Below are 15,531 nucleotides of genomic sequence, written 5' to 3' on the forward strand. Positions count from 1 at the left end.
ATTGTAAATACTAAATTGAAATAATGTCTTGCTGTGTTTAGTTTTTCTAGTACCTTTAAATTCAATTCTTGTAGTGATACAATATGAATTATCCCAGTGGGCAAAGTTAACAATTTTTAAAGAAGAGTCCTTTAAGGTATACTCATATAAGCTCTTTCTGGAATAAGATATTTTGTAATCATCCAGTTAGTACTGATGTTGTTTTTCTCAGACTTATTGGTGGTTACTCTGGTGTTCACATTGTATGCACTATTTGGGGAAGGATCACTGCTGAAATTTTTAAATAATTTTATTGAATTGTGATAGCCTTATTTATGTTTTCTTTACAGAAAGAGTCTTAGATTTTTTTTAGCTATAAAATTCTGTTTTTAAAAATTACCACTAATATTGATAGTTCTGTGATATAGATGTAGAGCTATATAAAACAAGAAAAGACTGTTTAAGTCTTTTAAAGAGGGTAAAATGGTTCACAGTGTTAGTGTTTTATATACTTCATAAGGGAGGCTGTACTTTGTTTTCAGAGATTAATTTCAGTAATTTTTATAGTTGGTTGTATTCAGCTTCTCATTGAAATTGACTTAAACCTGATCAGACCTCGCCATGACCACACAGAGTATAGATACATAACCAACAAGGTTTGGTACTATTAAAACTTTCCTTTTCTTTCACAGAACTATTGCACAGCCAAAACATTGTACATATCCGACTCTGACAAGAGAAAGCATTTCATGTTGTCTGTAAAGATGTTCTATGGCAACAGTGATGACATTGGTGTGTTCCTCAGCAAGCGGATAAAAGTCATCTCCAAACCTTCCAAAAAGAAGCAGTCATTGAAAAATGCTGACTGTATGTATGCTTCAGTTTTCTTTTCCCCCCAACACCCACCGTGAATTAAGATAAATTTATTTTTAAATTAAAAATTGCCTTTTGATAGCCAGTTCATTCTTTACTAATATTTTCGTGGCCCTCACTTTATCTGAAAATGTCACATTCATTAACTGCTGCTTTATTGTCTTTTTAAAAAATTGAAAATGGATAATACCTGGTCTAGGAAGTAGTGCCCACCTAGAGCTGGCTCCTCACTGCTCCCCAGAGGCATTTAGAGAAACAGGAGTTCTTTTCCTTTTGCCGTCACAGTGACTGCAGGGAGTGATGTTGACATTGGGTATCTTGGGCCAAGATAGTCCCCATTCCACAAGGAGTTGATTTACTAAGAATGTGAAAAGCATCTCTTTGAGCAGCAATGTTTATCAAATGGGCTTTGGAAAACCATCCTGAGAACCTCCACAAAATGTTTAGCATGGTTGCTCTGGCAGAGACTGCTGTCTCATCAGCAAAGTCTTAGATTCTCAAAGATAAATAAACATTTCAACCCCTACACCTGTTTTTCTTTTTTTCTTTTAACTTTTTATTATGAAAACTTTCAAACTTAGTGAAAGGGGGAAAGTAGTGTAAGGTGACTATGCACCTGGCCTCAGTGGGTTTTTAATCCATTCTGTTTCATTGTCTTCATCACCACCAGCACCTGTTTCTCCTCCAACTGTTGGGATATTTTAATGTCAGTCTCAAACGTCCTATCCTTTCAGCTACCATTTCTGCAAGTAGTGGGTCTCTAGCAAATAACTTCCTTTTTTAAACATCGTTATACCTAACAAAGTCCACAGTTCTTTGGTATAAAAGCCAAGACCCTGCAGATTTATCACATTGTCTCAGAAATACTGTTCACAGTTGTGTTTTTGGGTTTTTTTTTTAACAATTAATTTACTCAAAACTGGATCCAAACAAGGATCATGCATTTTTATCTGTAATAGTTTCTTCTCTCCCGCTCCAGCCTTTATTTCTTTATCATTTATTTTTTAAAGAAACAGGTCATTTTTCCTTTGGAATTTCCATATTCTGGATCTGGCTGATTACATATTTCTGTGTCTTATATTTTCCTTAAACTGGTGGTTAGACCTCAAGACTTTTATTTTAGATTTAACTAGTACTATATATGTTCATTCCTATAGAATCAGAGGTCATATTAATATCTGATCACCCCACTTCTTGTCATGTTTAGATTGAGTATAGTAAATTGAGTCCAATCTACCTATGACAAAGTTCTGAGCAGCCTTTAATCTAATGGTTGTAGAGTCATTGATGATGACTGCTTAAATATTTCATCAAGGGCTGCAAAATGGTGACTTTTCTCATTCTTTTATTCATAATGTCTGCATTTATTAGCTGTTTGCTTGAAATGTAGTCAGTAGAGGAAAGGCGGGATAAATGCTTGTTTACTAATTTGCAGACTAACGATACAGGATTTTTGTTTTGTTTGCTTGCTTTTATTTATTTTGTTTTATTATGAACTTACAGGTTTTTATATACTACTGGATGGTTTTTAGTTCAGTCAGCCATTGTTACTATAATTCATTTTATTTTACGGAAATTTTCAAACATACTAAAGTAGATAGAGTTGCATAATGCAGTGAAACCTTCTGTGTTCTAATTTCAACAGTGATCTTAATTTCATCTTCATTCTATACCCCTGCCCTACTCTGACTTTTCTCTGCCTTCATTTTAGTTTGATATGAAATCCAAGATATAACATCTGTAAATATTTGTGTGTCTCTAAAAGATAGGGTGTCTTGTTTTTTCATATAACCACAATAACATGACCACATGAAAAACAAACATAAAATAACTATAAAAAGAAATAATTTCATCAGATATCTAGTCAGTGTTAAAATTTTAAATTGTCTAAAATGCCATTATTTAGCCCATTGTTTGAATCAAAATTTAAATAGGTAAACCAACTATTACAATATATATTCCGTTGACATGTCCTTGAGTAACTGTAATCTGTGGATTCTCTCTCCCCCTCCCCCTCCCCCTCTTTCCTTGTAATTTATTTATTCAAGAGACTGAGTCATTTGGCCATGAGAGCTTTCCATAGACTGGATTTTGCTAATTTCATTTCCTTGGTGTAGTTTAATGTATTTCTTGTAAATCGGTGGTGGTAAAGAGAAACAGCCTAACACTAGTTAAAGGTGGTAAAGACAGATTTTACTCAGTACTGTTGCAGTAGGGAAAAGAGACTTCAGTGTACAATTGAGCTCAATTCCAAATGCAACAAGGGCAAATGGGGATTTATATACAAGGAGCAGAGTGGGGGGTAGGGAGAGTCAGTGGATGGAAAATTACTAAGAGCAGACATCCAGGGGAAGGGGAGGGGTCTGACAAACCAGTCTGACAGAATGCTTGCTAAGGGCAGGCCTGCTATGTCAGGTACACAACTTGGGGGCGGTGAGGAACTTGATCAGATAACAAGAGTGGGAGGATGGCTTAGCAGGATTCTTGGAATAACTGGGCCAGTGACTGGACCCAAGGAAGAGGCCTAGTTGAAAGAGGGCTCAGAGGACCCTGTCTGAAGTTTGGTCAAGGAGAGAGCCTTTGTCAGTAGTCAGTTTAGAGGATCAGAGTTAAGTGAGTTGTTCTTTGGCTCTTTTTGGTTACTGGAGGGCAAGGCTCAGTTCATAGTGGTGAAGGGGTCTTGTTTCATGAGGCAGTAATGTCATGTAGCCAGGCTGTTTCTAATTCAAGCTGCCGGATTTTATTCAACCTCTTCAACTTTGTATTTCTATTGACCATAAGTTTCTTGATGGCAGAGAACATCTTACTTACAGAATATTTTCCTTCTTACATAGATGTGGCTGTTTTGTGTGGGGTTTTTTTGTTTGTTTTTTAATTTTTGCAATGAAGGTATTTAGAAGAAATAAAAATATCTATTAATCACAATATCCAGACCCTCCCTATGAATATTTCCCACAGGATTGGATATGAACACATGGAGACACACCTGCAATCACATAAAAATAGGGGCATTTACCTAATGGAGCCACACATACCAAATGCTTTATAGTCTGCTTTTCCATTCAGTGACATTCCAGGAAGATAAATATTTTCTTATAAATGCATTTAGATACATGTTATTTAAATAGATAATAGATATTGTAATTTATTAGTCCATTTCCAATGTTGGACATTTATTATTTTAAAAATAATTTAATGAATAGCAGTGCATTAAACACACTGTATATTTCTCATTTAAATATGATTTTTATGGGCATATTTTATATCTTTACCTTGACATTATTAATGAGAATTACCTTGACTTCTGGGGGGATATTATCTGTATTTTTTGGAGGGTTAAAAATTTGTTAAAAGAATGTGTTAAATTATATTAATTTAATATAATATAGATATTAGATTATAATAAAGAACAATCATAACTTGCCAGGTACCGATCCCTTCTTTCGCCCTCTCCCCTGCAACCACATAAACAGGAGAGTTTTTTTCTTTGCAGTGTGCATTGCCTCAGGAACAAAGGTGGCTCTGTTTAATCGACTTCGATCTCAGACTGTTAGTACCAGATACTTGCATGTAGAAGGAGGTAATTTTCATGCCAGTTCTCAGCAGTGGGGCGCATTTTACATTCATCTCTGTGAGTATAAAAATGTACATTTGATGTTTCTAGTGTGAAATTGTTAAATTCTTTTTTATAATAAGACATACAGATATATTAAGTTCTGTTGTTTTCCTAAGCAGATTAGTGAACCCTAAAAGATAACAATTTGGTATCTTTTCCCACCGCAGTGGATGATGATGAATCAGAAGGGGAAGAATTCACGGTTCGGGACGGCTACATCCACTATGGACAAACGGTCAAACTCGTGTGTTCAGTTACCGGCATGGCGCTCCCGAGACTGGTATGGCTCCCCTTTTGCGTTAGTAATGTGTGTAGTGAAAATGAAGAAAGCAGAAATGCTACAACATTCAAATGAAAAATAGACCTCAAGCTCATTCTTTTCCATTTAAAAGGAGATGTCAGTAATCACTGCTATTTATAATTGACAGTTATACCCGACTTTACGTTTAAAATGCTTTAAGGCAAATAGCCAGTTTTTATGAGTACATTCTTAATGATTTCCTGTTGACTATTTCTAGTAAGTTTTGGTGGCATTTTCCTTTTTGGTTGTATATCTGAACATGTTCGATAGAGGGCGCTATAAAGTTACATTGTGATTTCTTAATGTAGATACACTATTCATTGTAGATACACTGCTGAGTGGTAGGACCAAGTTTTAAAAAATACAGTTCTCGTTTCTTTAAAAATATGAGTATAATTTTTACCAACTTACTCTCCCACAAGAAGAAAGATTTACTAAAAATGAAATAAAGTTGGTATTTATTACTCTGGGAGAGAGGCATATTGTTTAGGGCTTTTCGTTTATTGGGGAGGTCATGAAACTATAAAAACTGCTTTTCTTACCAAAATGAAAGCAAAGGCCCCTTGTACTCCCTCCCACATGCCCACCCTCTTTTTCTGAAACAGCATTGTTGCAGTTGTATTATAGTAAAGATGGAGGGGACTTTTGAGTAAGTTTTATTCAGGGTCAGGTTGGGGGTTGAATAGAAGAACATTTAGTATTACTGTTCCTGAAATATGCTTTATATTTGTCTCTGAGATATTTCATTGGCTTATATTTTCTGGGACTATTTCAGCAGTGGCTAGGTCTACAATTAAATAAACACAACATTTCTTTTTCTTGTTTTTGTTTTGTTTTATTTTTCTATGTCATGGTTTTACAAGGTGGTTTTACTGCCCATTTCAATTTAAGCTAAAATATGTCATAATATTAATTTATAAAACCTTAAAAAACTGAGACAAATTATAATAAAAAGGGTAAAGGTAGGGAGAGAAGGGTGTAAAAACAGTGAAAAGACGCAAACAACCTGTCAACATTTACTCGAAGTCTTTTTTTTTTTTTTTTAATATGTCTTTATTGATTTCAGAGAGAGGAAAGGAGAGGGAGAGAGAGAGAGATAGAAATATCAATGATGAGAGAGTCATTGATCGAGCCCGCAACCCGGGCATGTGCCCTGACTGGGAATCAAACCCCAATTGCCTGGATCCTAGGTGGATGCTCAACCGCTGAGCCACGCCCGGCCGGGCGAGGTCTTTTCATTTGTTATGTGTCACTCTTATTTGCTTTGGCATTAAATGCCAAAGGATGCATTTACTTAGACAGATGGTAGTGGGCATCCTGGTTTTTTTTTATTGGTGAGAGCTGGTTCATTCAGCAGTATCTATGTCCAAAGAATTATTGTTGGGGAAAAATGGAACCAAACATGGCCCGTGTCCTGAGCACGCTCAGTATACTGCCAGCTGGTAGAGACACTGGATGCCCAGCCAGCAGTACTGCAGGCGTATTGCGACTCCACCGGTGGGAGACGCCTGAGTGAGTGCTTGTAGACTTACAGGAAGTTTCAGGCTTGCCTCATTCAAAAACAAGTTATTTCTCTAAAACCCTTGTTAAATGTAAATATAGCTTTAAGACTTTAGAGTTGCATTGAAGCATTTTGCTTAAGTTCCATTAATTTTACAAACTTAGAAGCTTTAATAAAAATATTGACTCTTTTAAACTCAAAAATTAGTGGTGGTGTAAGTAGAATGACAAATATTCTGACAGACTGCAGAGCTAAAAAATATGTAAATACGAAGAATGTTAACTTAAAGATTGGGACTTTTTTACAGTTGTGGCTTAGCTGAAGGAAAATCTTAGAACATAAGTGAGGGATGAATCAAGTGATGAAAGTCAGCACCGCTACATAATACTAATAGCACTGTCCTAAGGTCTTTTACACATATTGATTCATTCAGTCCTCACAAAATTCTGAGAAGTTACTGTTAAGGATGGATGTTCATTGTGGAGCTAAGTATTAGAGTCCTACATGCAGACATGCATTACACAAGTAGCCCTGAAACTTCCATGTGCCAGGTGAGCAAGACAGACTTCCTGTCCTCATGGAGCTTACGTTTTGATAGGGAGATAGAAAAAATCAGCTAAAGAAATACCCACATAATGAATTAAAAGGTTAATATAAGTGATTTAAAGGCAGATTTTAAAAGGATAACGGATTAGGAGTTGGGAAGGTGTTTTAGAGTAATTAGAACAGTCTCTCTGAAGTGGGGATGTTTGAACAGAGACCAGAGTGAAGTTGGGAAACCACAAACTGGTAAGGAGAGCATCTCAGGCAGACAGAATCTGTGTAAAAAGAACTCAAGGCAGGAATGTGTGCGGACCCGGAAGAGGCACTGAAGGGGCCGATGGCAGGAAATGAAGCTCTGAGGTTAGCCATGGGCAGCATCTTGGAAAGTTCCTCTCTGTATCTAGCGTGAGGACTGTATTCTCTCTGTGTGACAGGAGGCCACTGGACGGTTTTAAACAGGGAATGATGGCTGATCTAGTACAGAAGGATAATGCTGGCTGTTCTGTGGAGGAGAGAACATAGGGGTGTCACGGTGGGAGCAGAGATTCGGGTGGTTGGACCTTTGTCCTAATTCAGGCAAGAGTTGACGATGGTATCTTGGACTAGGATTGTAATGCTAGGGTAATGAGTGTGACTGATCTATTTGACAGTAGACCAAACAGAATTTGTTGACAGACTGGATGATTGGGTGTGAGAGAGAGTAAGGAGTCAAGGGGTGACTTTGCATTGGGTGAATGGTGGTGCCATTTATTGAGGGGTGGGGTGGGGGAGATTTATGTTTAGGGAAAAAATCAAACATTCTGTTTTCGATTAAGAATCAGGTAGCTTATTAGACATCTTAAGTGAAACTGTTGACTAGGTAGTTAAATATACAAGTTGAGTTCTGGAGAGAGGAGAGAGCTGGAAATGTAAATTAGGAGTTGCCAGCCTCTAAATAGTGTAGAAAGCATAGAGTATGGAGAGAGGAGAGGAGGTCTGAGGACATGGCTCCGGGGCACTGTAAGGGCCAGTTAGAGCCGTGGTCTCTGAAAGGAGACTGTCTGTGTCAGATGCTTGGAAAGCTCATAAGGTGAGGAGAGAGATGCGCCCCTGGGATTCATGTGTCTGGAAGTCCCTGGCGGCCTCTGCAAGAGCAGTTGTAGTGAAGACTTTGAGACAACAGGCTGGAAGGACTTCAGGAGGTTGCATGGTGAGGAAGAGGAGTTTTCTGTAAAGGGGAGGGAAATGGGATGGTGAAAGGGAGGCATGGGGACGTGTAGTCAAGGAGGGGTTTTCTTTACTTTTGAGTTTAAATGGGAAGTAGTTCTAAAAGGTTTTTATACTGTTTGGAGTGATCTTCATAATCATCAGACACTTAGTGATTACCTTTTGTGTGACAAGTGACATCTAAGGTTTGGTAGGATAATTTTTCAGATATCCATATGTGTTTTGTTGAGTGTTTGGATTATAATCTTGTGGAGCATAATGGAAAGAGTTCAGGCCGGGCAGGCAGCCAGCCCGGAATCATATTTTGGTCCTTCAGCTACTAAGCAGGTGATTTTGATGAACCTACTGATCTTTTTGAGCCCATTTCTAATCTGCAAAATGATACCTATTTTAGGTTTTAAAAAATATATACATATGTAAATATTGGATAATGTACTGCACTGACTATTACACCCATGTAGCCTTTAGAGATAGTTTTTCCTTTGATGTTGGATTGTCATTTTATTTTTAATTTTAAAAAATTTGTCACTGTATTTTATTGGAAGAGTCATCTGAACTTGCTACTCAAAATATAGACCAACAGGATTAGCATCAGCTGGGAATTTGTTAAAATGCAGAATATGAGGCCCTACACAAGATCTGTAGGCTCAGGACAGATGTGTGACTTGTACGCACATTAAGTTGTGAAGGCACTGGTCTAGAAAGCAGGCTCCTGCCCTGGTTTTAGGTGCTCGTGGAGGAGGTGACAGCTTCCACCTTCTAAGATGCTTGCGACCTAAAGGCATTTTCTGTACTTAGTTTGTAAATGTTTGTGTGAGCAGGTATATGACAAGTAATGGAAGTATTATTATATAGCTTATTCTTCCGGTGTACTCCTGAAAGTATACCTAATGAAAACTCTCCATGTGTGACAACCTTTTCTTGTTCAATTGTTGAAACACAGATAATTAGAAAAGTTGACAAGCAGACCGCGTTACTGGACGCAGATGACCCCGTGTCACAGCTCCACAAATGTGCATTTTACCTTAAGGATACAGAAAGAATGTACTTGTGCCTTTCTCAAGAAAGAATAATCCAGTTTCAGGTATGTTTCTAAATTAAGGTGAAATCTAAAATGTGTTAGGTCAGTAGTATACAGAAACATAAAGCTCTTGTTTACTGTTGATTGCATCCAAATGCATGAAGCTGTGTTCAGATATTTATCCCAAGTCCAGACCCACACGGTCTTCAGACATGGTGATTATCCTGCCCAGGGAAGAACTCAGAACTGTCGCAAATGGTCTCAGAAAACAGTTACCATGTAGCTCGGGGGACAAAAAGCCCCTTGGTTTATCTAAAAGCAGATTTTTGTGTTCAGTGAATCCCCGGAAGTGTATGCATGCATTGTATATGGATGTGCGCGTGTTTGGGGGAGGGTTCGTAATTCTCATCGTATTTATAGTGGCGTCTTCCACGATAGTAATGATGACATGCTTCAAAAGCTAAGTTTCAACTACATTTACTCAGAAGGCTTTCGTGAGGACATTTATGACATGGTAGCTTATTTAATAGGAGAGTCATACTTACATGTGAAACTTGTTTGTAAATATCTGGAGACACGGCCACACACAGCCCAGCACTGACAGGCTGGTCCAGGTGTTGTAGTAGGGTTGGGGGTTATTGATTCATCTTGGTTTCTCCTTCAGAAAGTACATAAGTTTCTAGCTGTTTTCTGAACAGGAGAGTCTCCTAAGTCTCTCCCTTTCTAAGGGATCCCTAAAAAGGTTTTTAAAAAAAAATCCTCATCTGAGGATACGTTTTCATTGATTTCCAGAGAGAGAGAGGTAGAGAGACAGAAACATCAATGTGAGAGAGAAACATTGATCAGTTGCTTCCCATACTCACTCTGACCGGGGATCAAACCAGCAACCTTTTGGTGAGTAAGACGACACTCCAACCAACAGCCACATGGTCAGGACAGGGTTTCTAAAGAGTTTTAGATAGCTGTTTGCATCACAGATACTGACCTTTTATTTAAAAATTTATACAGGTACTGGTGTACTCTGAAGCGGCTATTCTGAAGGTTATCAGTTATTTAATATGTCACTAAAATATATTATGATAAAAACTGTATGTCAGGTTTTCATGTTAATATCCTATTTGTTTATATAGGGATTGGCAAAGCACCATGCTTTTTGCTTTTTTTAAAATATATCTTTATTGATTTCAGAGAGAGGAAGGGAGAGGGAGAGAGAGAAGCATCAATGATGAGAGTCGTCATTGATCGGCTGCCTCCTGCACGCCCCCGACTGGGGATGGAGCCTGCAACCCGGGCATGTGCCCTGACCAGGAATCAAACTGCGATCTCCTGGATCCTAGGTCGATGCTCAGCTGCTGAGCCACGCCTGTCTGGGCAGCACCATGCTTTTGAAGTTTATAACTTTCTACTAAATTCTTTTCATGTTAATTCTAATCTATAAATGTTACTTGTTAAAATTGTCTTCTACTGCAATGCATATAAAAATTTCTAAACTTTCTTCATAAGGCCACTCCATGCCCAAAAGAACCAAATAAAGAGATGATAAATGATGGAGCTTCCTGGACAATCATTAGTACGGATAAGGCAGAGTATACTTTTTACGAGGGGATGGGCCCTGTCCTGGCCCCTGTCACACCTGTGCCTGTCGTAGAGAGTCTTCAGGTGAGACCACCTACTCACAAGTTGACTTTTACCTCTTTGTAACTTCTCTTAACTATAACTTAGCCTAATTTTATTTCACAATAAGTTTGCGTTTTCTCCAAATACTGTGTTTTGGGTATTTTGTTATACATTATTTGTTAATAGAAAAACAAAAATAGGAGCCTACTTTTATGCAAGCAAATTTAAATTTAATACCAACTTGTATGTTATCTTGATGTTTTTAGCTCACTTTGTCTTTATAATCGTGATTTAAAAGAAGCATTTTAATTACCCGTTTTTCACAAATGATAAGTGAATAAGAAACTAATCTGTGCATTTTAATGAGAAATGAAAAGTTTTCTCAGTGTTCGAATTTTCTGTGAATTGTAGTTGAATGGCGGTGGGGACGTCGCAATGCTTGAACTTACAGGACAGAATTTCACTCCAAATTTACGAGTGTGGTTTGGGGATGTAGAAGCGGAAACTATGTACAGGTACTTGGTAAAACTTTTTGCATCCTCCAGAGTTTGGTGGGGGTGGGTATATGAGACTCTTTCCTGATACTGGTTGTAATATATTAAGCAGCCCAGTTTTAAGTTTTAGTTCTAAAATTGGTCATGTATTTGTGTTTCCTCCTCAGATGTGGAGAGAGCATGCTCTGTGTCGTCCCAGACATTTCTGCATTCCGAGAAGGTTGGAGATGGGTCCGGCAGCCAGTCCAGGTTCCAGTAACTTTGGTCCGAAATGATGGAATCATTTATTCCACCAGCCTTACCTTTACCTACACACCAGAACCGGGGCCTCGGCCACATTGCAGTGCAGCAGGAGCAATCCTTCGAGCCAACTCAAGCCAAGTGCCCCCTAATGAATCAAACACAAACAGCGAGGGAAGTTACACAAGTGTCAGCACAAATTCAACCAGTGTCACGTCATCCACAGCAACAGTGGTATCCTAACTACCGTCTTGTTGCCAGGACTTAAACTGACTCTAGTGTGGCAAAATGTTGACAAAAAGAGAGAGAGAGAAAAGTGAACAATCTTTTGTGGTTTCTTGGGAAAACTTTTCATACCAGGTGATACTATTCAAAAGCCCCATTACCTGCAAGTGCTGATTTGAAGTGCAGAAGCCACAGTAAAACAAACAGAAAAAACATCAAAATGTACAAACTATTGGAAATCGATTTTTTTCAGCTGTTATTTTTGGTTGGTTTTTGTTTGTTTTTGTTTAAATGGGCAAGAAGTAGAGATGTGGCTGGAGTAAAAGTTAATGGAACTAGAAGACACAAATCTAACATAGTTTTTATGGACCAAGGAACTTGTGTATAAGCTTTAGTAAAGGTACATTTTCACCATGCCTTTTTTATCCCGCCATGTGTAGTACACCTTTGTTACCAAATAGGTTCTTGTCCCTGCCCTCTGAGCTTTTGCTCGCAAGTGCATTCAGGCTGCAAGCCTGATCGTGCTTGCTGAGTCTCCTTACCATACTCTTCCAGGTTTTTATGGTCTAAGGCTGGAACTGTTCTTTTTTTTTTTTTTAAAGCTTAAATCTTATGACTCTTCATGAGTTGAAATTGTTTTGATTTCAGCAAGTCAGATCTTGTAAAGGCCTACATACTTTTTTTAAGATTATATGAAGTCTGTGCAAAAGCTTTAAGAAATGCCTCTGCCTTGCCTGCAATACATGCAACGTACGTGAACTAGCCTCCATTCTCAGACATTTGGCAATTTTTCTGTGTTTTCTTTAAAAAAAAAAAAGTATTTATAGCAGTTATCCAAGTGGTTCTAACATTTACATGGAATTAAATGTAGCCATTTGGTCATGAATGCGTTAGTGGCATAGAACATGTTGAAGTGTTCTCTCCCCTACCCCATCATACATGTGTCGCCATGTTTCAGGATGTGTTCAGGTTCCCCCCCCTCCTGATCTTGTACATAACTTGTATTATGTGTAAGTTAAACATTTTATTTTGAACTTGTAATGTTCCCAGTGATTTCATTCAGTAGGGTGTTTTCTGCCTTCTTGGCACATAATAAAAAATCATAGAAGTGTTTGCTACCAGGTGGTAGATGGTGCCCTTATTGTATGAGGAAAATCTCAGCAAAAGCATGTTTTTATTTACTTTTTTTTGGTAGCCTAGTCCAAGATGTCATTGTAACCTTAAAACAAGATGCTCTTATTAGATGGTGAACTAAAATAGCTGGAAGGCAGTACTTTAGAAACAGATAGTTGTGAGATTATAAAAATGCAAGTGTAACTTATCTTTCTGTTTCTCTCTCTGCTCTTTTTTTTTTTTTTTTTTTTTTTCGGTCTTTCCCAGAGCTGAGCGTCTCCACAAATGTCTCCTACTCAGAAAACATTTCTTTACCCTTCACTTAAGATTTGGTTGCATTGGGGCTGTGCTGGCCTTGCGGGCTAAGCTCACCGTTTCACATTGCTTCCATTTCTGTACTTTGGTCATGCCTCTGTTCGGTTCCTTAGAAATTGCAGCAGACTTGTTGGACTACATTTAGTACAGGAACCATGTGTGCAATGTTGTAGGACACAGTCTGGTAACACAATCATCCTTCTTAGAGTAAAAACTACCTCTAGACTGTGGTAAGCTTTTTACTGTCCCATAAAACAGGAGCCAAAGTACCTTATGAACGCAAAACTGTAAGTTCAGTATTTCCATACAGAACATTGTCTTTCTGGTGTCCTGGGCTATTTTGAAAAAGTTTCCATCAGTAGATTTTTTCAACATCGCTAGTAGCATTTTTTTTCCAGCTTTGCTATCGTCACTTATTCTTTTGCTCAGACTATGTCATTGTAAATACGATTCCTAACATCTTTAAATCACTTTTCCTCAGTTTTCAAGGGGAAGTCATTTATTTGTAAAGCACGTAAGTGGTTAAATCAGAGTTACTGTGGTTTTCTCTTTCTGCAAGCCTTTTTAATTACCGCAGGCTAGACTATATATAGCCTTCTCTCCAGATCTGCTCTAGTCACTAGCTTCTCTCTTGTAAGCTAATCCCGCCTCACTCTTTAAATCGTGTCAGTGATCAAGGGCAGAATTCAGTGTGGCCTTATTATCTCTCTTTGTTTTCTCTGTTTACTGGCTTTTTCTTACAGACTTGCTTATTTCTGAGTAGTATTTATTCCCTCTGTTGAGTCATGCCAGCAGCCTTTACACAGGGCTTTCTGTTCAGTGTACAGATATTTTCAGTCCTGCTTTATTTTTAATGGTTCACAAGTTTCTCCACTTCGCAGGTTTGGTATTTGGTTACAAAGTTACATTAAATTAACTGATATCAGATGAGCTACTTCTGAAGAACAAACTATTTTTCCCCCAGCTTTGCAGCTCAAAATAATTCTTCAAGTTTATTAAAATTAACTTTCGCTTTTCTGTTATTTAAGTATATCTTATTTCTGCTGTTTCTTTTAATAAGATATTTGAAATATTAGCCTATAAACTCTTCCTGTTTGTTTTTCTGAAAGTCCAAGAATGTACTTACATAGGCATTTCCCCTGCTATATTTTGTCATTCTGCACACCACAAACTAAAGACTGAAATGATTTGTCTGTTGTAGTTACTGTTAAAGCAGTTCTTTTGTCAGCTGCTTAAAAAAATCTTTTTCATGGATTTGTAAATCATTCTAGTGTTTAATTTATAGGAGCCTTGCCCTCTCTTTGTAGCAGAAGGTTGGTCTCCCTCCCCCACGGTGGCTTTGTTAAAGATGCCAGTCATTTTCCATCGTGAAGACTCTTAGAATGGCAACCACTTCAGTTAAAGGATAGTACGTTTGAGTTCTTGATTTTTAAATTCTGTTTTAGAAGTGTATTTTATGCTCTCATGATTCTATGCAGTTTCTAAAAATATGCATAGAAGCTGAGTCTCATCCAGTATGTTTTATTAGTTCCATTGAATTGATCACACATTGGGAAGGCAAGCTAAAGGCTTTAAATGGAAAATGAAAATGGCCCTTTGATTTTGAATGACTTCAGAATTGAACACTAGTGTAATATTTAACCTGCTGCTGACTTTCCTTAAACTGTGGCAACTGAAGGCATCTTCATATTTATATTAATTAGTGAACTGTTTGTCTCTCTTACTGCACAGACTTATTTGCGATCATAACTGGTTAGTTTTTTTATTTTTCTAATGAAACTGGTACTATCTGTGCCCTCACAAAAAATTCCCAATGCAGTTTTTGAAAACTAAACTAATTAGTCATGTTTAACCAGATAATCCATGGGGGAGGGAGGTTCCCTTTTGAAACAAAATGCTACTCAATCATTAACCAAGTTACTTACTTTTGATTTTGAAAGCAGCTGTTTCTGAGGAGTACTGAACAAATGTGTGTACTTTTCTGTGCCAGACTTTTGACTTTGTTTCAAGCACTGTAATGTGGGTTGGATGGTTAGAAACAATAATATATTAGGGTTTCTATTTAACCCTTTCAGGACTGAACTGTATCCCCTTCATTAATTTTCCCTGTGTTGTGATAAATGTTTGCCAGCATTCAGTACTGTGTTGGTCCAAATGTAGGTTAATATGCTCATTTTTAGCTTATTTCTTGTACCTTGCAGCATGCTCTACACATTCAGTCCTTAAGGGGTTTATTTTACAAACTGTGCGCCTGTAAGGTTTGTTAGCAATAAGATAGAAAATTGAGCAAGTTTATACCATAATTTTGTAGAAAAAAAGAATCTGCTCAGTTCAATATTTCATTCATGAGAAACCTGCAATACGGGCAGTTTCAAGGAATAAATAAAAAGGAAATGTAAACCATTGTAAAAGTCTTCTGTTGAATGTGCCTGATGTGTGCATTATTGTCTTGGTTTCGGAATACTTCACAAAGACAGAATTAAATTC

At 37.6% G+C, this 15,531-nt stretch overlaps 1 protein-coding gene across 7 annotated transcripts in view; it reads left to right on the forward strand.

Annotated features, from left to right (window-relative positions):
- RBPJ (recombination signal binding protein for immunoglobulin kappa J region) overlaps nt 1-12,650 on the forward strand; it is a 186,669-nt gene extending 174,019 nt beyond the window's left edge. For all 7 annotated transcript variants that reach the window (XM_081130719.1, XM_081130718.1, XM_081130722.1 and 4 more), the window contains 7 exons: nt 672-846; nt 4,346-4,483; nt 4,636-4,748; nt 8,963-9,103; nt 10,544-10,699; nt 11,069-11,172; nt 11,319-12,650. In XM_081130719.1, the coding sequence (XP_080986845.1) occupies nt 672-846; nt 4,346-4,483; nt 4,636-4,748; nt 8,963-9,103; nt 10,544-10,699; nt 11,069-11,172; nt 11,319-11,634 (1,143 nt within the window). In that variant the 3' untranslated portion in view covers nt 11,635-12,650. The remainder of the gene's footprint in view (nt 1-671; nt 847-4,345; nt 4,484-4,635; nt 4,749-8,962; nt 9,104-10,543; nt 10,700-11,068; nt 11,173-11,318) is intronic.
- The last annotated feature ends 2,881 nt before the right edge of the window (nt 12,651-15,531 follow it).

Source organism: Miniopterus schreibersii (assembly GCF_964146895.1).
Source record: "Miniopterus schreibersii genome assembly, chromosome: 1".
NCBI lineage: Eukaryota > Metazoa > Chordata > Mammalia > Chiroptera > Miniopteridae > Miniopterus > Miniopterus schreibersii.